This window comes from Equus quagga, chromosome 8, assembly GCF_021613505.1.
Source record: "Equus quagga isolate Etosha38 chromosome 8, UCLA_HA_Equagga_1.0, whole genome shotgun sequence".
NCBI lineage: Eukaryota > Metazoa > Chordata > Mammalia > Perissodactyla > Equidae > Equus > Equus quagga.
This window is the reverse complement of record NC_060274.1, coordinates 72,241,061-72,263,900: the sequence shown is the minus strand read 5'-3', so window position 1 is coordinate 72,263,900 and position 22,840 is coordinate 72,241,061. Positions and strand designations below refer to the sequence as shown.

The 22,840-nt window shown below is 36.0% G+C and overlaps 1 protein-coding gene across 1 annotated transcript in view; it reads left to right on the top strand.

The window, feature by feature from the left end:
• The window catches only part of DGKB (diacylglycerol kinase beta), a 605,812-nt gene that overhangs the window by 90,788 nt on the left and 492,184 nt on the right, over nucleotides 1-22,840 (top strand). The window contains exons 4-5 of the mRNA XM_046670071.1: nucleotides 6,122-6,275; nucleotides 20,456-20,596. Coding sequence (XP_046526027.1) covers nucleotides 6,122-6,275; nucleotides 20,456-20,596 — 295 coding nt within the window. The remainder of the gene's footprint in view (nucleotides 1-6,121; nucleotides 6,276-20,455; nucleotides 20,597-22,840) is intronic.

Here is a 22,840-nt window from a genome sequence, read left to right as displayed (position 1 = left end):
TGTAACGTAAGACCTCTACAATGTGAAAGACGCAGTGTTAAACACTGTGTGATGCAAAGTTGTGCTGGATCTTATAATCTAGCAGGGAAGAAGATACACTTGTAAATCTGCCTGCACACACATCTGCATTAAAAGAACTCTCTTTGGAAATTTTATTTAAAAGTGAACATATAAGTGAGCAATAATTAAAAACTGACATTATTAATGAAAACTGTATATGCATAGTTGTTCAAGAAATCTTTACTGGGTTTTATTTTTCAAGGAGAAAATAGCTTTAAAACATTTGTGTGTATGCTTCAGTAACAGCTCACACATGTCCTAGTGATGACACTATAAAAAAGACAAGACAGTGTCATACTAGATTAAAATGGATTCCAACTGAAGTACAAAATTTAGTTAGATACAGATCCTTGATTATGAGATATACTGAAAATTATGATTAAAATATTCTGCTTAAAATTCTTCCAATCCATTATTTGCATTTCACAATTCCTAAAATAACTTGTAGTAGCATTGTTTTTCTTGCCATTTATCATCTTTCGCTAAAAAGTACATTTGAAATTTTCTCTCTACTTAGTCTTAATAAATGTTAGTTTTAAGTAAAGCTACAGTTAATGGATTATGTGCCTCTGAGCAGTAAAAATGTTTTCATTTGACAAAACTAATTTTTATAGATTCAGGTTTTCACACTTTTCACTCTTTCTTGTTAAAGGAAGATTCTACTTGGCAGTTGTAGGGGACTATCAAGGAGCTCTCTGAAATCTGAAATAATGAACAATCAATTGCAGTACAAGATAAGCATAAGAAATGAGACATTTAAAAATACAAATGTCTCTGAAAGTATTTTAATATAAAAATGCGGTTTTGAAATCTCAGGAAGTTAGCTATGCTACATGTTAATTTATATACTTTTAAATAAATTTTTAATTTAACATAATTAATTAATGATATAAATTAGAAAGCAGAAATGAAATGGAAATGGTGAAAGAAAACCTCTAGCTAATTTAGGTATTGCCTGCCTCATTTGATCAGAGTTCTTTTACTCTGTAGCTAACAGTAATATACACATAGTAGACACCCAATCAACATTTTTTGATTAATGAATTAAAGTTATTTCTTTGTTCACAGTTTTCGCTAGTTACTTAATCTATATTAGTTCAATGATTCATTTTTGTCTTTTAAAGATCATTTATTAATTAGCTGTGTATACAAGTTTGTTAGAAAGTCAGACATGGATTATCTTTTTTCTGAGATAAAGATCTTATTATGATCATATGATCCTATTAAAATACATCAGATCCTGTGATTTCCTGCTGCAAACCCTCCAGTGACCATTCCTCTCACCCCATCTTACAGTCATAACTCTTATTGATGGTCTAATATCCTACCTGATCTGCCCCAGTGCACACACCACCAAAGATCGGATCCTTGACCTCCTGTCCTACTACTCCAGTCCTCCCTCACTCCTGCTCCAGCCTCCTGCTCCTCCTCACTGGCTCCTACAGGAATTCCTCTAAAACAGGGGCATCTTTACACCTTGGGGCATTTGCACTACCTGTTTTGTCTGTTTGGAATATTCCTTCTCCAAATATGTGCAAAGCTCTCTTCCTCATCCCCTTTAAATCTTTATTCAAAGAACAGATTTTCATTTCCTGGTCATCATATTTACAACTGCACAGATCCTTCCCTCCTAAATGTATAAACCTTTTCCTTCTTTATTTTTTCTACAATACTTAATACCATGAGACATTGTACATTTAGCCTATTTATTTTGCTATTTTCTTAGTTTCTTCATTAGAAGATAAGCCCCCTGATGGAAGGATTTTTGCATGTTCCTGTAACATTTTTGCCCCAACACCTAGAACAGAGACTAGTACGGAGTGGGTGCACAATGAACATTTACTGAATATGAGAAAATCTCCACCCTGAAACTGCCAAAATAAATTCAAGTGGTGATAGAGTGACGCCATTTATTTTCATTCACTTTGAATCTACTTGGATGAATGCTAGTGTTATTTCTTTAGTATTAGCAGGGATTTGAAACCAAAGGATCCAGATGGTCAGATATAAGAATGAAAGGCAGATAGAAATGTGATTTGAACTTGTGCCAATTTGGCAGCAACATCTGAGCAGCTCCTTCCGTCTGTATTCTTTACAGATTCTTTATGTTATCTCCCTAAATAGTCTGGTGGCTGCTCCTGAAGGAAGAAAGAAAATGGAAAAGCAGTTTTCAAAACTTTAAACACTGCTTGGTGTGTATGTCTCTGTTTGAGCTGACAGCCAATTTGATTTTTGAACACTCATTCAACTAAGTCCCACCCAACTTTTTTCATTAGTGTTTCCATTGATATGCATATAAATGATCTCATTCTCTTTAAACATCACAGTCTTCAAAAACCAATTCTACTGCTGCTGGATGACAGCAGTGGAAAATAAGATACCTAAATTTGGAAATGTTCCGCTAAATCATGAGATAAGGAAAATGTATAGATTGAGGACAGTATCCACTTACAGAAATGTTTGATATTTTGGACAACATAGGATTTTAGAAGAGATTTGAAAATCTTTGACTAATAAGAAAAGAGGAGATGGATTAGCTAACAAAGACATTGAAGAAGAATTCCTCAATGAATTGGAAACACTGAAGCATCTATTTTTTGGCTTTAAAGAAATTTGAATTTTGCAACATTGTGAGCTGCATATAATGACAGGAATGTAAAAGAAAGGAAGTTTGCTCCCATCAACATGTAAAGAAGTTGGAGAAAGAAATTCAGATCATCATTAATAAAGCACATGACATCATCTCATAGAAATCATTTAAGAACTGAGGAAATTTTATTCCATTCTTACATCTGTAACAGGCTTTTATTTTTTAAAATAAGATAATTTGTTCTTAAATGCTTGCTTTCTGAAAGCAGTAATTTGCCTATGTTGCCTGGAACAGAACAATTATAGCAAAATATCTAAGACACAAAAAACTGAAGGTTTGATCTGGGAAGATGCAGTGAATTTTCCAGTTTTCTGGACGAATAAAGAGAAGAACAAAGTAAGATAATAAAAAATCCATCTAATCTCAAACCAGTGCTTCCTTTTATTTTATTTATTTTACATACTGTGTGCCCAAGGATACATTAAGTCCATTTCATCAATTTATTATTACATGTAGGCAACAACCCTGAAAGGTTGACCTTAAATGGATGAAGTTAAGGCTTAGAGCTCTCAGAGAATAAAACCAAGCTATTTTTTGCTTGCTGAGTAAGGAAGAGCCTAACACTTGAGAAAATTCAGAAAGTTTCTCTGAAAGCTCCAAAAAGCAGGACCAAGAAGTAATGTCTTCCTTATTAAGATGGATGCCATACATTACAGTCCATATTTCCCTTTCGGTTGGGTATTTTTCTGGTTTTCATCAGTAAGTCATAAGTGCCAATTTCAAGGAGGTTTTATGTGGGTGAAGTCTCTATAAAGAGTGAACACTTGGGATATGGCAGATTGTTTCCTTAAAAGAGCAGATCAATTTCTTGCTCCAAACCACTCAGGTGGCAAGTGGAGGTATTGGAATATGAAATAAAATTGTTTTATTCTGAAATCCCTATTTTTGTTTTTGTTTGTTGGTTGGTGGTTGTTGTTTTCCTATGTTACCCCTTAAACTCTTGGCTTAAAATAGTCTCATTTTAAAATATAATCTTATTCCAAAAGAAGAACCAGAGGAAAACTTCAGCAAATCCAGTCCTTTGTAAATATTTTGTTATCAGCTTTCTCAAAAAAATAAATGACCATAAAACAATGAACCATGGAATGACTTGTTAAATGTATACGAAAACATTTAAGTTAATGTGATTTTGAGGCTTATTCTTCAAATATTGTTTGGAATCCCTCCTATACAACCAAGAGGTAGATATTATTATTATTATTTATAGGTGAAGAATTTGAGGCACAGAGAGTTTAATAAATTGCCCACCTTCACACCGCTAAAAAGTGTTGTATCTGAGAGTTGATCCAGGTAGTCTGACTTTGAAACCATGCTCCTATCATCTGTTATGTTGTCAACTACAGTGCTAACTACAACGGCTTAGGGTACAGAAGGAAGAGCAACTATAACTAACCTTGATTTTAAACACAATGCCTAAGAATATGTTCATCACATAAACATCGTATAACTTTGTGATAAAATTAACTCCTGGTTCCCCATGAGTCTTCATACATTTTGAAGATTATCCATCACTGTTTGGTCACTCATCCAACTGCGTGTGGGTTACTTTTTAGATAGGCCATCTCTAGAAACCCTAATTAGTAAGAATCGATGCTCCTGCTTAAGAAAACTTATTTGGATATGCTGGTCTGGCTGTTGGCCTCATCTATGTATTTTGAAACCTTGGCAAATTGCTTTTTGATATTATATCTGCTACTGGAGGCTGTTCTTTAGATTTTTATACTATTCATCATTTTTAATTATGTGGTTCAGTCTGTTAATAGAATTTACAATATTCTCTGTTGGTGGTGATTTATTAAATATGGAAGAAAATGAAGCCTTGTTACTGTTACCAATATAAATGTCTGAATGGCCCTTCTGAGAATGAATAAGTAAAGCAAGACTAAAATGTTAGGTTCAGGGCTAGGCAGAGGCTTGGAATTATTAAGAAATAAAGAGAAGTCTTTGGTTTTGTTTTTTATTGGCTTGAGATTATACTAGGTGTAAAAGCCTACACGGTACATATACTTAATTGGCACATGATCTAATCTGCAAAAATCTACTTTCTCTACCAATATCCCTGTATGTCATATTCCATTTTAGGTTTATTCAAAATAATACAATAATATAATTAGTCATTCTCTACCGCAATCCCCCTATATTATAACATAGGAAAAATAGCCTTTGTATATCCAAAATAGAAGTTTAAGAAATTAATTTTATTCTCATTGTCCAGGAGTTTAAAGAAAATTAAGAGCACCAGTTCTTCCAAATTAATTTTTTGCCCTATTTTTAGTTTCATCTCAGTTACGTTAAACTGGGTAAGAAAAAAATACCCTTCAAGGGTTTCCTTTGAGACCCATCATCCTTGCACTCTTTAGATCTGGAGAGATGTGGGTTTATTCCAGCTTCTTCTCGGTAGGTCTCTAGTTCCTTTGATGTCCTACTAGATAAGACCCAACACGACTCCACTGGCCCTCTCTTCCATGTGGTCTACATCTATTTCCCAGGAAAAATTTATGCATTGTTGTCCCTGCAGTTATAAGGAGTGTTGGCCACGCCCAATACAGTACCATTTTACTTGCCTTTGCCCCAAAGCACCTGCACTCTTGTCCTCAGTTACCCAGGCAGGAGTCAGATCCTGGCCCCCTGTCCTCATCTGCTTGGAGAAAGCAAGCTCTCCAGGTGGCTCCTGTGAAATCTCCTCATTAACTTGAAGCTAGAAGTTTGCTTCCATCATCATTTCCCCAAGTGAACATCCTAGAGACTCTTAATGAAACAATAATTCTTTCGAAATACATGTCTACTCTTTTATAGTCCTGAAGTGATTAAGGGTGGACAAGGATCTTGAAATATATTTCTTTGAAAGTCTGCATAGGAAGTTTTAGATGTTCACTTCGGAATTTTAAATCAATTGATCTTGGTGTTGGGGTGAAACTTTAATGTTAACCATTTTTCCAATTGTTGAAAACAGTATTCACCATTAGAGACAAGGAAAGGAGATCAGAGAAATTCCTTTCTTTTGGAGTCCTCGTGCTGTATTCGTGACTCTGCATTGGCGTGTTCTTCTTAATTGCCTAATTTAATCATTGCAACAACTCTGTGGGATTGGGAATATTATTCCCAATTTGCAGAGGAGGAAACTAAGTTTCAAAGAACAAGATTTTAAGGTCATACAGATACGGTGAAAACAGAAATGTTTGACTGGAAAGCTCGTGCTTTTCCTGGTACCGTGCTACAGGGAAGACATATGTATCTAATCACCAATGTTGGCCTGCAATTGCCCAATCAATTTCTCAGATACTTACCTTCCTTTTGTAGACTTGGATATAAAAATGTATGAGGTCATTTCTTCTACAATGATTTTGAACATAGCACAAAATCCTAACGTTCGCTGAGTCTTAAAATGTATGTTTAACATTTTTTTTTCAGACGATAGATTTTGAAGGTTTCAAGCTATTTATGAAGACATTCCTGGAAGCCGAGCTTCCCGATGATTTCACAGCACACCTTTTCATGTCATTTAGCAACAAGTTTCCTCGTTCTAGTCCAATGGTAAAAAGTAAGCCTGCTCTCCTTTCTGGTGGTAAGTTTAACTATTTACTTTAAAAATTTAAATATAGTAGAAACCGCAAAGGGAAAATCAGTATCAACTTCTCTGTAAGAGAAGAGATGATTTGCTTAAAAAATCCCCTGTGTTCATACTTTCATCCTAAGACTGTGCAAAGTATTTAAAATGTCTCCAATCTAATAATAGCTAAACATTAAAGAAAATATAATTTATTATCCATCACTTGTCATTCATTGACTTAGAAGTCTATGTTTAAGTAATAATTTTAAGAGATACTTCCATCAAATACGGAAAAGTCCTCTTGTAAATGACTGGATAATGTATGTATAAAAATGTAGTCACAAAGCAGCTAGATGTAGAAGACATAATATTTAATATCAATTCCACCAATTACCAACATACTTTCACAGTTTTAGATTTGTAAGCTCAGAACAGAGTTTTGATTTTTCTCTTAGATACTTAAATTTTTGTCACCATAGAGATGATTGATTCTCTCATTAGTGTAGCTTTTTAGAGATGTCTGATACATTAATACCTTTTGCAAATTGTATCACTCTCTACCCAGTCAAGAAAACAGAAATCTCACTGTATTACTTTAGAGAATGTGAAATAGGAAATTGTTTAAACAATGTTGGAGAGTTGAAAAAGCAAAGGTGAACACTGAGGTAATGCAGAGATAACACCACAGGAAGTGTATGCTGCCCCTAGGTTGGAGAAATCAAAACGCAGAAGCTTGGAGGAAGGACCTCTTAGAGCTGGGATGCAGAGTTCTGAGGAGAGAGTGTTGCCTGGCAGATCTTGCCCTTGGTCTTCTGTGGAGGGGACACTTCTGGCTGGCTTTGGCAGCTCAGGAGCTCAAGGAGGGGCCTGCAGCCATGGAAGTCAGACCTCTTAGGAGCGTCACTATGGTCTGTGCAGGACCATGTAGCAGGAGCTCACTGTGTCTTTCTTGGGGTGGAAATAAGCAGGAGACTAGAGCCTATTGCTGCCGGAACCATGTGCTGCAAGGGTGAAATGCTGGAGAGATCTAACAGGAAGTGCAGATAGACTAGCAGGAATGAGCCCCTTCTCCGTCCTTCTCATATCTCTCTAGTGCCCCCTGTGAACCCAACAGGTTTCCAGCTGGCAATGGAGAAGCATAGTCTACGGCAGCGTTTCTGAAACTCTTTGATCTCAGGACTCTTTTGGGCTCTTAAGAATTACTGAGGGCCCCAAAGAGTTTTTGTTTATGTGGGTGATATCTATTGCTATTTACCATATTAAAGATGAGACGTTCTAAAAACAATGATGATCAACCCGTTACATGTTAAAAAAATAGCAAACCTTTTAGAAAAAGACTATTTTCAAAAACAAAAAAAAATTAGTGGGAAGAGTGGCATTGTTTTACATTGTTGCAAATGTCTTTAATACTAGCTTCATGGAAGACAGCTGAGTAACCATATCTGCTTCCATGTTGCCACATCATATTTCATATAGCCTCTTGAAAACTTCACTGTACACTCATGAGAGAATGAGAGTGAAGAAAGCAAAGGATATCTCAGAATCATCATTGAAACCATTTTGACCTTACAAATCCCCTGAAAGGGGCCTAGAGTTCCCAGAAGAGCCACTGGTCTAGAGACTTCCAGCCGTAGTATCACAAAGTAGAATATCAAAGTGTGGGTAAAGAGATGAGAAGTTTAATAACTGGCACTCTAATAATAAAATTTTTTAAACATATAACTAAGAGATAGGTAGTTGAGCCATAAAAACACTTGGGCAATCTGATGAAGAGATGCATTATTAATAAGCCTTATGTTGTGCTGCTTTCTCTTCTGTTAATGAAGAAAGATATTTTTCCTGGGGCCAGCCCTGTGGCCCAGTGGTTAAGTTCGCGGGCTCTGCTTCGGTGGCCCAGGGTTTCTCCAGCTTGGATCTTGGGCGCGGACATGGCACTACTCATTAGGCCAGGTTGAGGCGGCGTCCCACATACCACAACTAGAAGGACCCACAACTAAAATATACAACTATGAACTTGGGGAGAAAAAGCAGAAAAAAAAGAAAAGAAGATTGGCAACAGCTGTTAGCTCAGGTGCCAATCTTTAAAAAAAAAGAAAAAGGTATTTTTCCTAGAGCAATCACATTTTGGTTTGAGCTTTTTTAAAACAAGTGTACACCTTCCACATAATATTATTTTGATCTCTTCAAAATATATAATAACTTATATGTGCATCATAATCTTTACCCATAAAATATTTTTAGTTCCTTGAATAATTCCCCTTACATCATGAATTGAAAGGACTCACCGCATTTGCTGTTTTTCTCTGAATGCATTCCATTAGGTCTGTCCTTAAAATGTGGTATCAGAGTTTACCAGTGTTCTGGGCTGAACATTTTAAAATGGGACAATTCCTTATTTTGATCTAGTAATTAAAACTTCCCTGTTCACCATTTCATGCTATAAATGCATTCCAAATGCCTTAGACTGAATAAAATAACAAAGTTACCCCTTATTTAATTTTACATGAAGCAATACTGTCCTTGGGTTTTGAGAAAGAAGGAGGAACATTTTTTGATATGTTATCTGTCTGAGCAATTGTGTCAGACTTGAAGGAAAGAGAACAATTCTAATTGCTTAGGTAATTTTGTGAGAAATTCAAATTTCAAACCCTCTTTTCTTCAAATAGCATATAGTAAGTACAACATAGAAGACGCCAAATTTACAAGGAGTAGACATCAAATTAAGTTTCAAAATGGAAAAAAAATAAGGAATAACAGCTTGTACTTCGTTTGAGACAATCACATGTTCTGTACGAATCTACTTGAAAGGAATTACAAGATAGCTGTGTAACAACCCTCATGCGACAATAACAACTTAAACTGTGATTTCTTTTCAAAGCTTGGCCTCCACATTTTAAAACATAAGTGCATAGTGTCCTTTGTAGGATGGTTTCTAACCCTATATTCTTTTCAGACTTATCTTTGATAGTTTTCTTTTTCTTTTTTTCTGGAGAATAAGGAACACTAGACAACAAGAAAATTTTCAGGGACTGGAGTAGCCTTGACTCAGAAACTGAAACATAAATGTATTTTTATTCCTAGAACCTTGCTTTGCAATAATCTAAGTTATCTACACAAGATTTATTTGTACTTGAAAAATCACAAATCATTCTTGAATAGAGAAGTGCTATAATCTGCTTTGCTTATCCCATTTCAGAGTTCACCAAATTTCATTACCACAATACCATAAGGAATATGATAGCTATTCTTTTTTTGTTTTTTTTAAAGATTGTCACCTGAGCTAACAGCTGTTGCCAATGTTTTTTTTTTTTCTTCTTCTCCCCAAAGCCCCTTGTACATAGTTGTATATTGTAGCTATAGGTTCTTCTAGTTGTGCTATGTGGGGCGCCTCTTCAACGTGGCCTGATGAGCGGTGCCATCTCCGCGCCCAGGATCCGATCCTGCGAAGCTCTGGGCCACTGAAGCGGAGCGCAAGAACTTAACCACTTGGCCATGGGCAGGCCCCTATGATAGCTATTCTTGACTCCGTATACCAGCTGAACACTAAGGGCTTCTCAGTAAAAAGCAAAATTAAAATGAAAAAATATTATTCTTGTTAATAATAATCAAGTAGAGGAAATATGATAAAATGAAAAAAGTTAGTTTTTATAGGATAAAAATTTTAAAAATAATTATAAAGAGGTGTAAAGGGTGTGTGTGTGTGTGTTGTGTAGTTGTATTTTGTTGAACTTAGAATACCTAATGATCCATCTAGCATTTCATGCAGTGGATGATTTATTTTTTGGAACATTTTATTGCAGCATGCATGTCTCTTACCACCTTTTTTAAATATAAGGTGATTACTTCTGCTGTTCTCGATTGGATTTTTGACTTTTGAAGATTTTTCTCATAACCTCTTCTGCTTCATTGTAAATGCCAGCTCTCAAATGCCTCACCTCTTTGCCAATCCAATGACTAGCTTTTTTTTTTGAAGATTTTATTTTTCCTTCTTCTTCCCAAAGCCCCCCAGTACATAGTTGTATATTATAGTTGTGGGTCCTAGTAGTTGTGGTATGTGGGATGCCACCTCAGCATGGCTTGATGAGGAGTGCCATGTCCATGCCCAGTATCTGAACTGGTGAAACCCTGGGCCGCTGCATTGGAGAAGTTGAACTCAACTACTGAGCCACGGGGCCGGCCCCGACCAACTTCTGATCTTACCTTCATCCCTAGATCTATCACTTGAACTACTTTATGCAAAATTGTTCAATCATTTGGAAACTTTCTTTTCTGCAAGTGGCTCACAAACCTTCAACCATGAATCAATATTATGATCTCGTATTTCAGTCCCCACAACTTGAACTTTGAGCATAACCTGAGAGAAATTTCATAATTATGCAGATTGCTGTCACTACAAATTCCTAACAACCAGTATTGGCATGGCGTTAGCACCTCTTCAGCTTTTTAAAAGAATCTATCATAAGGAGTATTTATTCCTCATACTCTGTCCTAGATCAATTAGGTTAAACTTTCTAACACCCTTAGTTTACTCAAATCTTTTCCCTCTTTCTCAACAGATGACATTTTTCATATCATACAAAAAAATAGGCACTGTCTAACATAAAATGCCTCAATTATCCCACACACAACCCAGGACTGTTTCCTCAGCTCATAGAGAATGTATATTAACTATACTCCAGATGGAGCTCTTCATCTGGGTGTCTCATAAGGAATCAAACTAAATGTGTCTAAAAGTCAATTAATTATGTTCTACCCCAACCTGCTTCTATTTCTGTCTACTCTCGTGGTGAGTGGAACCCAAGTGTCTGTCAATTTCCCAACCCTAAAATCTTGGACTCTTCCTACCCTTCACTGCCTCACCCCTCATTTTTGGTTAATCCCAAAATGCTCTCTATTATTCATTATAACTTCTTTTCAGACATTCTGCCAGTGTCCATTTGATTCAGCATTGTTTGTGTCCTAGACTGTTAGTTAGCATGGCTCCCAGCGGGCCCTGACTTCCCATCTCCAAAACGTTCTTTCTAACACAGAGGCCTGATTATGTTATTCCTGGGTTTCCAAGTTTCAGGCCTTCACTATCACCTTGTGGAATGCTTTTTAAACTTTTATTTTCCAAGTAAACTTAAATCCTTGATATGTAAAACTGATTAAAGCAGAGTTGCTTTGGTGGAGGGAGGGGGTGTGGAGAGATATGAATACAGGGAATCCTAGTCATTCTACCTCCCCCCCTCCTTTTGAGACACCCTCTCCTGAAGTGCCCTGAATGAGTCTCTGGGGCCTGGGCAATGCAGTTAAGAAGATGAGGGAATCTGAGTTCCATAGCATTAAGCACAACACCATGCAGCTTATAGAGTCTGCTCGCAGCCCCAATTCTCTCTGTCTTCTTGCTCCATGCACCCAGATTCATTTTATATCCAACTGTTTGCTGTGACCTAAATCTGCGCTGCTTACTCAGGATTCCATGCATTCCTGATGATATTTCCTCTGCCCTTATTTCACAGCAAAACTCAATTCCTTCAAGCCTCCGCTAATGCTTCACCAGTTTTGCCACTTAATTATTCATTTTATTAGTTCATTAGTTCATGCATCCAACTAGCTGTTGATTTATACACATTATGTGCCAGGAATTCCACAGGAAAACTGAGACTCCTTTAGAGCCAAGCAAAAAGACAGGCAATCAGATGATCAGTTATATTACAATAAAATAAATGCTGTGATCGTTTTATCAGGATCATCTGACTGAGATTTTAACTATAAACTGAAATTATCCAGGTTAAGTGGGGGGTGGCTGCGGGCAGATATGGGTGGATGAGAATGAGAAGGGGGGTCCCAGAAGAGAAAGCAACATGTACATTTCTATTCAAATATAAAAAACATGTCCCATCAAAAGACAGAACACGAACTGTAAGACATTCAGTATTTATTCGTTTAAAAAGTTGGTAAAAATACATAGCATTTCAGATGGTAGTGAGTGCGATTGGCAAAAATGAACCAGATAGAAAATGCAGGTCGAGGCTGAGAATGACTGGGAGTCCTGGGCTTCTCATGACTGACTGAAACTGGCATAAGGGTCATAAGAAGATGGTTGGAAGTATAGGGCATAGCATCAAGGTGGGATTGGAGGAGTGGTCCCGGCAGGATCAGAGTCCTCATAGCCTGAGGCTATTGGAGGATGGCAGACTTATGGGGAGCACTGAGAGATCTGGATCTATGCTTTGACTCAGTTGGGCTGGGGCAGGTGAACTGACAGAAGGAGAACAGCTGGAGAAGAGGGCGGGGTGGTAACCCAGGCCACACGGTGAAGAGTTTTGTCTGTCATGCTAAATGTTGGATTTTATCCAGAAGCAGCTGGAGAGCCATTATAAGATTTTAAGCCAGAAAATAATCACACTGCTCGTGATGTGGAAGCTATCATGAAGGGGGATGTGGCTGAAGGAGTAAAGGAGTCCAGAATATATTTAAGATTGAGAATAACAACAACTATCTCTAAAAAAGTTAAGGGACTTTATCTTTGGTCCCCTCTCCTTGTCCATCCAATGTGGCAACGGTTAATTGATTTGTGCTGTTGAGTTACAATGTCAATAGTAATATTTAACTCTTTTCATGTTTTCTATACAACCAGAGAGTTACACCACAAGTACTATTTTTAGGCTGAAAAAGGAAAAACAGTTCCTTTTTGTCCATAAGGAAGTTAATCAAATTAAGAACAGAAAATTCTACAGTGAAAATAAAATCCTTGAACCTTTGGGAAAACGTCCTTTTGCCAAATGACCTTACTGAATGTTCTTGCCAGAAGACACACTTCATTAATTGTGCTGAGAAGAAACTATTACTCTTATCAGGACAGTCTTGAGAATATTAAAAATATGCGTGTTTGTGTGTGTATATTTTTTACTGTAGGTAGCTTTGTAGACCTTTTGTGTCTAATTAGCTATTTCAGTTTCCCCCACGCAAGAAAGGGCAGACAAGTTCCCGAAAAACACAAACTCAACAGGGTACAGGGCTTATGTGACTATGAGATAAGGATGTTCTTGGCACATAGTAATCATTTTAAATATACTCATACATTTATTAATGTTGATACACTTTTACTGTTGATAATAATGATTATAGTCTGTACAGCTTACATACTTACATACAAATGCTTTAGAACTAAAGATAAAAGACTTTCTATTCATTGGCCAATTAGCATTTATTTATATCATCTATTACATTTCTTATGTCTGTGTAGTACCAAATTCACACTTATAATTACTTTTAGTAGTAGTAATACAAAAATTATTCTACTCCAATAAATCTTTTATCCTGAAAATGCTTCACTGAAACCAGAGAAACCCAAAACTTCGCAGTTCTGTTTCTGATAAAATTAGTGTTGGTAAAGGAAAAATTTTCTCCATATCTCCCCTTTAATTATTAAATGGGTTTGAATATATTGGACTTCGTTATTCAGGTTTCTTTATTCTTCTATCTGAATATTCTAAGTAAAATTTTGGTCTTCAAATTTTCCATCTTTACTATTAAATTTGTTCATCCAAGAGAAAAAGGTTTTTGTATTTTCAGTTACATCTTATTAATTGCACATTAAATGATAGCGTTATCTTAAATTGTTGCACTGTCATGTTCACAAATATTTATTTACAATTTTTGAGATTCTAATAAAGGCAAACGTGATGTTCAGTACTTCGCAGAGTTCCAAATCAATCATAACGTTATTTAATTTGTGATATGTTCTAAAAATATGTAGTAATAGCTAGAAAATATGCAATGGTATTGAGCATTTTGCTTTGATCCACTAGGATGAAAGCCCTATGAAAATGGGATTTTTCATCTGCTTTCTTCAATGCTTTATCCTCAATGCCTAGAATCTGGTTTTACATGAATAATTAAAGGTCCTTAATATTTATTTGGATGTATGTTTATACAGGGCATGCTAGCTGTATATCTGCTAGAAAACACAGATAAGCAAAAAGAAAAATCATTTGTAATTGATTTCCCTATAAGAAAATACTGGTAAAGATTTAGTAATTATGTATATAAGTATGTGTGTGTTTACACATGCAAACACTCACATGACACACTTCTCTCAAACATATATTATAATACATGGCTTAAGGAATGGTCTGAATGGAAGAGGAACATTTAGAGCTCTGTACCATGGCTAAGATTTCTAATTTCCTTCCAAAGCTTTATGAAATAATCAATGAATGCATTCTTAAGAGTCTTGAAAACCAGACTCTTAAAACATAAGATCATTTATTGAGAGGCAGGAGACAGATTCCTCTGATTTATTTTTCTCTCTCTAGTCCCACGGAGTTACACTTAAAGCATAAAATCCCAATTTAGACTGCTTTTTGAATTGTGGCTGCACTACTTGCCTTTGTCTCTGTTTTCTTGAATGTAAAATGGAGAGAAGAAGTGCATCTATCTTACTGGGTATTGTGGGACTCAAAACATAATGTATGAGGTACATTATAAGTGTTTAATAAACACCAGCTGTTACCATTATCCCTTAAACAGATTATTTTCCAGTATTATAGTTTGCACATACAGGATAAATGTTAAAGTCAATGTAGTTTTTTTTTTTTTCCCCTAAGACGTCATGCATTCTGAAAGAGTGCAATGAAATTTAAGGAGTATTATTGGGATTTCTTTTTAATGTGACAAACATAGAAATTTTAATATGGACCTTTTTTAATATGTAATGGTTTTATTCCCATACTTAGATATATTCAAGGAAATGTGAGTAATTCAACCAACTTTCAGCCTCTACCTGCAGGCAGTATGTCACCTGCACCATTCAGTATGGTAGCCACTAGCCCAATGTAGCTATTTACATTTAAATTTAAATTACTTAACAGTTAAATAAAACAAAAATTCAGTTCCTCAGTCACGTCAGCCACATGTCATGTGCTCAAAGCCAAATGTGTTTAATACTTCTGTATTGAACAGTGCATATATAGAACATATCTATCATTGCAGAATATTCTATTGGACAGGACTGATGTAGACAGACCTTGTTTTTACTGCTTTTGAAAAGAGCCTAAAGTTTGGAATTAGATGACGTCTTCAACTCTTGACTTCCCAGATTGCTATGTAACCATCAGTATTTTACTTTGCTCTCTCACTTTCCACACTCTTATCTCTAAAGTGGAATTACAGGGTCAAATAAGACCACTGTGTGAAAGTATTGTTGGCACACAGCCAGGAGTGTTAGTATCATTGCTCCTCCACAGAACTCGCTCTACTCCTAGAGCATCAGCCCCATGATCTGCACGTCAAGCCCTGTTCCTTAGAATTGCTTGTTGGGTGTTTTTGCCAATGTCTAAGCAGATGAAACCCAGAGTATGTTCTTAGAGGAATTTTGTTGACCCCAGTCTCTTGTCAAGGACTGTATCCCACTGTCTCTCCTCACTTTATGAGGAATCACAATCTCATTTACATTACTTGTTGATTTGTAACCCAGCCTATCTCATTTAGCTGCAAGTTTGTGAAGCATAAAAAAAAAGTAATAATTATGATACTATCCTAGGAGAAGCATAGTTGGAAGGTTAAGTCTAAAAACCTTGAAATGTATGATAATACTAAATAACTGTTTTTAATTTTGATTATGTATGCTACTCATCACAACTATTAATATGGATATTGGAAATATAATCATACTAAGTGACAAATTGCTTCATAATCCTGATAAACTTCTGCAAATTGAACCAGTATAAAAAAAATTGGAAAAGCCAAATGTTCAGAGTGTTGTACTGCCTTGTAAATTTAGAAACGTAATTCATGTTATTAATTTGGAATATTTCATTTTAATAGATGAAGGGAAGCAATGTAGATAACGCTACCGTTTTCATTATCTGAGATGCAAGTGTTTGAAAATAAAATGAACTGGAGCCAAGGCAATAATTGAACATGTACCCAAAACTTATTTGCTAATAATTGAACCTTGAGACTGTAATTAAAAGTATCTACTCAAACAAGACTTTTTAGGTTATTGTTTCAAAAAATGGATTATCTAGATTAGAGTACAATGAAAATCACGTGCTTGAAGAATTTGATAAGAGTAGGTAACATTCAATTTGACTAATACTAACTATTTTTGAGGTTAAAACGTTGAAGAGAAGAATATATATATATATACATTTTATACATATACTAAAATGATCATAAACAGAAAAATACACTCAAAGTACAACATAATTTTTCCTAGTACAACCAAAACACTCCGGTTATGATGCTTATTTTTTTACGTTATTTTGTACTTTGTTGTATACAGTAATATATTATGCATAGATGTTTAGATATATATAGGTGAGTGGAAATAAATGATGTGTGTGTGTGCACGTGTGTATATACACTTGCTTCACTTTTGGAAGAAATATTTAAAGAAGCATAACCTTAGGCAAGTCAGAGACCCTGCAGATTGAGTGTCAATCAATTGCATGATCTTCAGAGCTAAATATTGACCACTTGAGGCCAAAGCAGCACCTTTTGTTTTGCCTAGTTTCATGTTCAGCTGCAGTTCTAAACCAAGAGTTTCACCCATGATTGGATGGGTTAAAATGACCCTTGTGAGTGGGAAGTAGAATTTTGAGCCTCTTCATCAGAGGCTGTTGCTGCTAAAGAGGAACGTAAGATTCCATTTACCATCTCACTGCGGAGCTATAGTCAAGAAACCAGGCTTGCAACCTCTTGTTTGCCATTTGTGTTGTTTCCTGTGTGCCCTGCGTAAACATTAGCACAAACTACCTAAAAGGGAAAGGACTGGACTGGCCCAGGCCGAGTGGTTAAGTTCACGCGCTCTGCTTTGATGGCCCAGGTTTTCATGGGTTTGGATCCTGGGCGCGGACTTAGCACTGCTCATCAAGCCATGCTGAGGCTGTATCCCACATGCCACAACTAGAAGGACCCACAACTATAATATACAACTATGTACTGGGGGGCTTTGGGAAGAAGAAGGAAAAATAAAATCTTTAAAAAAAAAAGGGAAAGGACTTTTCTTCTGAGCAATGAACTGTCGTAGAAGGAGATAAGCACAGGGAAAGATCTCCAGCCAGATTTAGGGAAAGGAAAAAAACTATCAATGGTAGAGTAGGATGTAAAAACAATCTGTATGAAGACAGATGGAGGCCCCAGGGCCTGCTTTCAGAAATTCAATGAAAATATGAAGAAACATTTTACCACAAAAGAGAAAGTGGGCTGATCTTGGGGAGGGGTTGGGAGCAGGAACAAACCCGTGAGCTTTTCATCAATTCAAAGCCTCAAGATTTAGTAAAGTCCAGCTCTACAATTTTTTTCTTATGAAGTAATTATGAAGAAGGTCTTTGACATTTAATCTCTTTGTTTGATGCACCTGATAAATCCTTGTGAAAGTGTCTATTTTACCTCTAAATTTGGCTGTAATTGGATTGAGGATGAGTTGATTAATTCTTCAAAGTGTGTTCTCTGTATGCCCATAATTTATTTTTTGTATAAACTTTAAATTCTTTTAAATGTCATACCATGACACAAATACATGGTACAGCTTTTAGTTTACAACATATCATGAACAGAATATAGTAAATATTTACTCATTTTGTAAGACAAAAACAATTTTAGTGCAGTAATATGTTTTATCAAAAAGGTGGGGCTAGGGCCAGCCCAGTGGCATAGTGGTTAAGTTTGTGCGCCCTGCTTCAACAGCCTGGGGTTTGCCTGTTTGTCTCTCAGGTGCAGACCTACACACCACTTATCAAGCCATGCTGTGGCAGCCTCCCACATATAAAATAGAGGAATATGGGCATGAATGTTAGCTCAGGGCCAATCTTCCTGAGCAAAAAGGGGAGGTTGGCATTGAATGTTAGCTCAGGACTAATCTTCCTCCAAAAAAACAAAAAAAGGTGGGGTAAATATAAATTATATGATGCTTGTGTTCAATATATACATTACATATAGGAACAGCAGACAGAAAATCTATGTTCCTCACATTCTCCAATTGTTTGTATTCAGTATTATGAAAGCTGATAATGAAATACCAGGCACCTTAGTTTTATAAGTACAAATACATGATCATAAAGTGTTCTAAATAAGTGAAACTGTGTAATACATTTGGCATTCTTTCAATTGAATGTCACAACATGTTCTTTTCATTCTATTTTGTTTTGTTCTGAGTTTTTGTATAAGAGTTAAGTCAAGCTGATTAAATCATTTCAGTACCATAGGAGGAAGCATAGAAGAGAGGATTAGCTCATCAGGCAGGATGAGTTAGGTCATAGTTTATCCCACCATAATTCAAGTGCTGTGTTCTCCAAGTCTGGAAGTTATGGTCATGTCAAGGGTCAGCGCCAAAATGTCTTTTATCATAATTTGGAACTGCTTATTCTTGCAGCTGGTTAGTTAGAATTAGTCAGATTTTTTCTTTTAAAGCTCCGGATTGTCTTCAGTTCTCTGCCTTCTTGGTTTATAAAAATAACTGTATTAGTTTATATTAGATATAGTGACACATCTGTTAAGAAGGAAAGTCAATTTATATATCTCTTTTTTCAATAACTATAAACAGAAGTAGAATTAATGTGAAGCGTAGAGATGTATTTGAAATAGTAAGACTTGGGTCAAGAAAAGAAAGAAAGGGTGGAAACCAGTGTTTTTCAGACTATGGGTTGTGACTTGTTAGTGGGTAGTGAATTAAATTTAGGGGGTCTTTGACTGAATTTTAAGTATGAAATAGAAGAGAAGAAAATAGGTTAACATAGAAAATAAAATATTGGGGCAGTTATGAAACCTATTAATGATAAGTACGTGTGTGTGGATTATGCTGGATTAAGATGTAAATTGTTTTTCTTCTTATCAATCTTGAACAAAAATAGTCTGTCAGCCATCAGTGTAGAATAAAGAGGATGGATTTGCTAGCTATGAAACTCTGGGAAATTAATCTCTATAAGCTTGTTTCTCATCTGTAAAATGGGAATAATACAATCTACCTTACAGAGTTAATGTGAGAATTAAGAGAGAGGAGACATGCTAACACCCCCAGCATGGTTCCTGCCACATATTAGACACTCAATAAATGGTACCTTTTATTAGTAGTGACATTGTAAGTGATAAAACTAATGTGTGAATGCATTAAATTATATGCTGGCTATTTTGGGATGGCTGGAGGGGATAGCAAACATTCAATCAAAGTTACGCATCAAGGGAAATAAGCTAGAGCAAGAAATGTGGTCAGGTAGACATGTGCTAAGGAATGACAGGCTTGTAGAACTATATATTTCGTTGGGATTATTCCCTCCCTTCCAATAACTCCTCGTTGATCAGGAATCTAGTAGCCATTCAGCCCGTTAGCCATCTCACTCAAATACCTCTTATGTTGCCAAATGTACCTGAAAGGATAATTTGGGTTTACCTTCAGGTCTTTCAAGTACATATGATGTGATTTCAGAGGCTTATCTGTAAGATGGAACTAACCATTATCGTGAATGAGATTCAGTTTAATTACCATTGCCTGGATGGTCTCCAGTCATCAGGTGTTGTGAACAGGCCTTCTTGGAATAGGTACAGTGAATGGGTTTCATAAATAAAATATGGACCATGTTAAAACCAAACTACAGTCATATGTTCTTACCTCTCTAATTAAATGTCATGTTTATCCAGATTTTTGTTTATGTTCCCTCTCTTACTCAAGGCAAATTCCTTGATAGCAAAAAAGGATGCCTTATTCATGGTGCTGGCAAATATTTGACATAAACACATGTTTTTATGAATGAAAGACTCCTGATTATCAACATATAAATCATATTGTGGCAGACTCACATTTCTTCTTCAGTTTTTCTGTGAACGGCCGATTTTTAGTATCTTCCCAGCTCATTTATTGCTGTCACTGCCTAAAGCAGAGAAAGGTGGAATAGGAAAGTGATTCTTCGTACATTTGAATCTGTCTACCAACTCACCCTGGGCAATAAGATCCTGACCCAACACCCTCCCGTAGGCAGGCACAGTAGTCCTGGGGTCCTCAAATCCCAAAAAGAGCTCCATTATTTACAAGTCATAGAATATGTCTGACTCTTCTAGACTAGAGTTCCAGAGAATCTGGTTATCTTACAGCTAAGAAATATATAGCTCTCTACATGGGCTATGCGTTCTCTCTCTATTTTCTTTGCTGATTTTTTGTTTGAGAACACTGTGAATATGTTTAACACTATCAAGACAAATATTTTTTCCAGGTCTGAGAATGAATAAAGGCGCCATCACACCTCCCCGTACTTCTCCTTCGAATACGTGTTCCCCAGAAGTGATCCATCTGAAGGACATTGTCTGTTACCTGTCTCTCCTTGAAAGAGGAAGACCCGAGGATAAACTCGAGTGTATGTGTTTCTTCATTTAGTTTACTTATCACAGTTGGGGGTGGGGAGAGGGACTGGATATCGATGACCTTAAAATTGTATCTACTACGATTGTCTAATTTTTTGTTAAATAAAGTGACCTTGGTTAATAATTAAGAATTGCCCCGATTGAGAATCAGACAATTAAAGGATATTAAGAATCTATCAATTTCAGGTTATTATTTATCAAATTCCATTTATTACCAGGTATTTCTTGAGCATGTTTGCCTGCCAAATGACTTTTTTTAAAGGTTGGTAACAAAATGATATTGGAAAGTATCCTTCGAGTTGTTTTGAAAAAAGCCATTTATTTCTAGTATATGATGAGGTCTTCCCTTTAGTCAGCAAGAGCATTCACTGTAGACACACAACCTGAACCTTTCTCCCTTCAAAATCTTCCTTGGAACCTTCAACATTGACACTTTCTTTGCCAGGGAGAAATGATTTCTCAAAGGCAAACATGAGAGTTTCACTTATAGGAGTTGACTCTGGATATTAAAAATTAAACACTAGTCTGTTTGTTTCTTCTACAATGGAGCAGGTATTGCAGATGGAGAATTTCTATCTGGTTGAAAGGAAGTAGTGGTCTCCTTAATAAAATGTAGTGACTGAGCTCTCTCTGGTGGCAAACTGTACTCATTGCAATGCAAGATGAGATTTCTCCAGCATTTGCTCTAAGCCTGATCATTTAATAATCTATTCTGTCTCCAAAGCCCTTGCTAAATATAGAGCTGCTGGTTTGTTCAATAATCTGATTAACTTGATTATATTGGATACCATTTAAGAGAATTAAAAGTTCTTGTCCCAAAATGAGAGTGAAGATAGTAAATCCTAAATTTGATATTTCTAAAGCAAGTATAGAATGTTGTGACATCTCAGACTTATGATTAGGAAGCATGTTTAGTCAAATGTAATAGTAACTTGATAATATTTCTCTTACTAACAAAGAATTTACTATAATATTATTTGAGTCACACCTGCTTAAGTTATGAATAAACCATGATAACATCATTCTTTAAATACATATTTATTATTCCAAAATGTTGAATATTTGCATTTCAAGATTTATTTGTTTTCCTAAGCACCTACAGAAATCTCTCTCATTCCAAAATAAATATTAACATTCAGTGAATTTCTATTGAAGGGATAGCCAGAGACAAAGTTTGCTCAGGTGCTGTCAGGACCGTGTTTGGGATGATTTTAAAAGTACAAGGGCAAATATTTTTTTCCAGGTCTGAGACTGAATAAAGGCAGCATCACTCTTACCCAACATGGTCTTTGTGTTGCAGTTTATTTTTAGTCAACTGGAAGAATTTTGTTTTCAAGGTAGAATTCCTAAGAGGCATGCTTTGAAGTTCTCAGCTTGAGTCTATGAATCCACAGTCTTTGTCCACAGTCGCAGGCAGAGTTAACCCGGAAATCATTCAAAACGCTTGGTGAAGCAAGTGAAACCTCACCTGCGGCTTCCCTTTCTTCAGTGCTATCAGCCCCTCCCCTCTCTTCTTCCTTTGAATTTTCCAGCTCTTTTTCAAGGTTACATCAGATTCAGTTGCATTTTCCTTTTTTTCTTCACCATTTCTTCAGATTCTTCTCCTAGGCAGACTTGTAATGGCCTGGCATTTTTACTGTGATTTTCACCAGACTCTTCAAAGTAAGGGAATTTCAATTTCCGAAGCACATTAAGGTGTAACTACGGTCCAGCTATGTTCTGCTTCTCTCTCTACTATCTTCTACTTTGGAGGACCTTAATCTGCTCCTTAACCATTGGGAGATTGTTTTTGTTTGTTGTTTTTCAAATGCCAGTGCCTGGCCCTTTCGACATCAATTAAAGCAGAATCCTTTCCTCTCACTCACTTTCTTAGCAGGGTGCCAGGCATTTTTTCCCTTTGACAGTTGGGCAATTACAAATTCCTAACGTTCATGTATTCTTTAAAGTTATAGATTTTTAAAAATGCTTCAGTAAAACTTTAAAAACATTTAATGGTTGTAATTTAATATATACTTATTTCCAAAATGGTTATGATTTATTTAACACAATATAAACTAGAGGAAAGGAAAGAAGGAAAAGTAATTAAAACAGAAATAGTTATAACCAAGCACCAAATATAATTAACTTTTGCGGGTGAATGCTAAATTTAGATCTGAATTTCCAAGTAGCCAAGCAGAAAGGAATACATACACGTTGGTTTAGGCTAGAGATTTCCAGCTTTATCACACATAAGAATC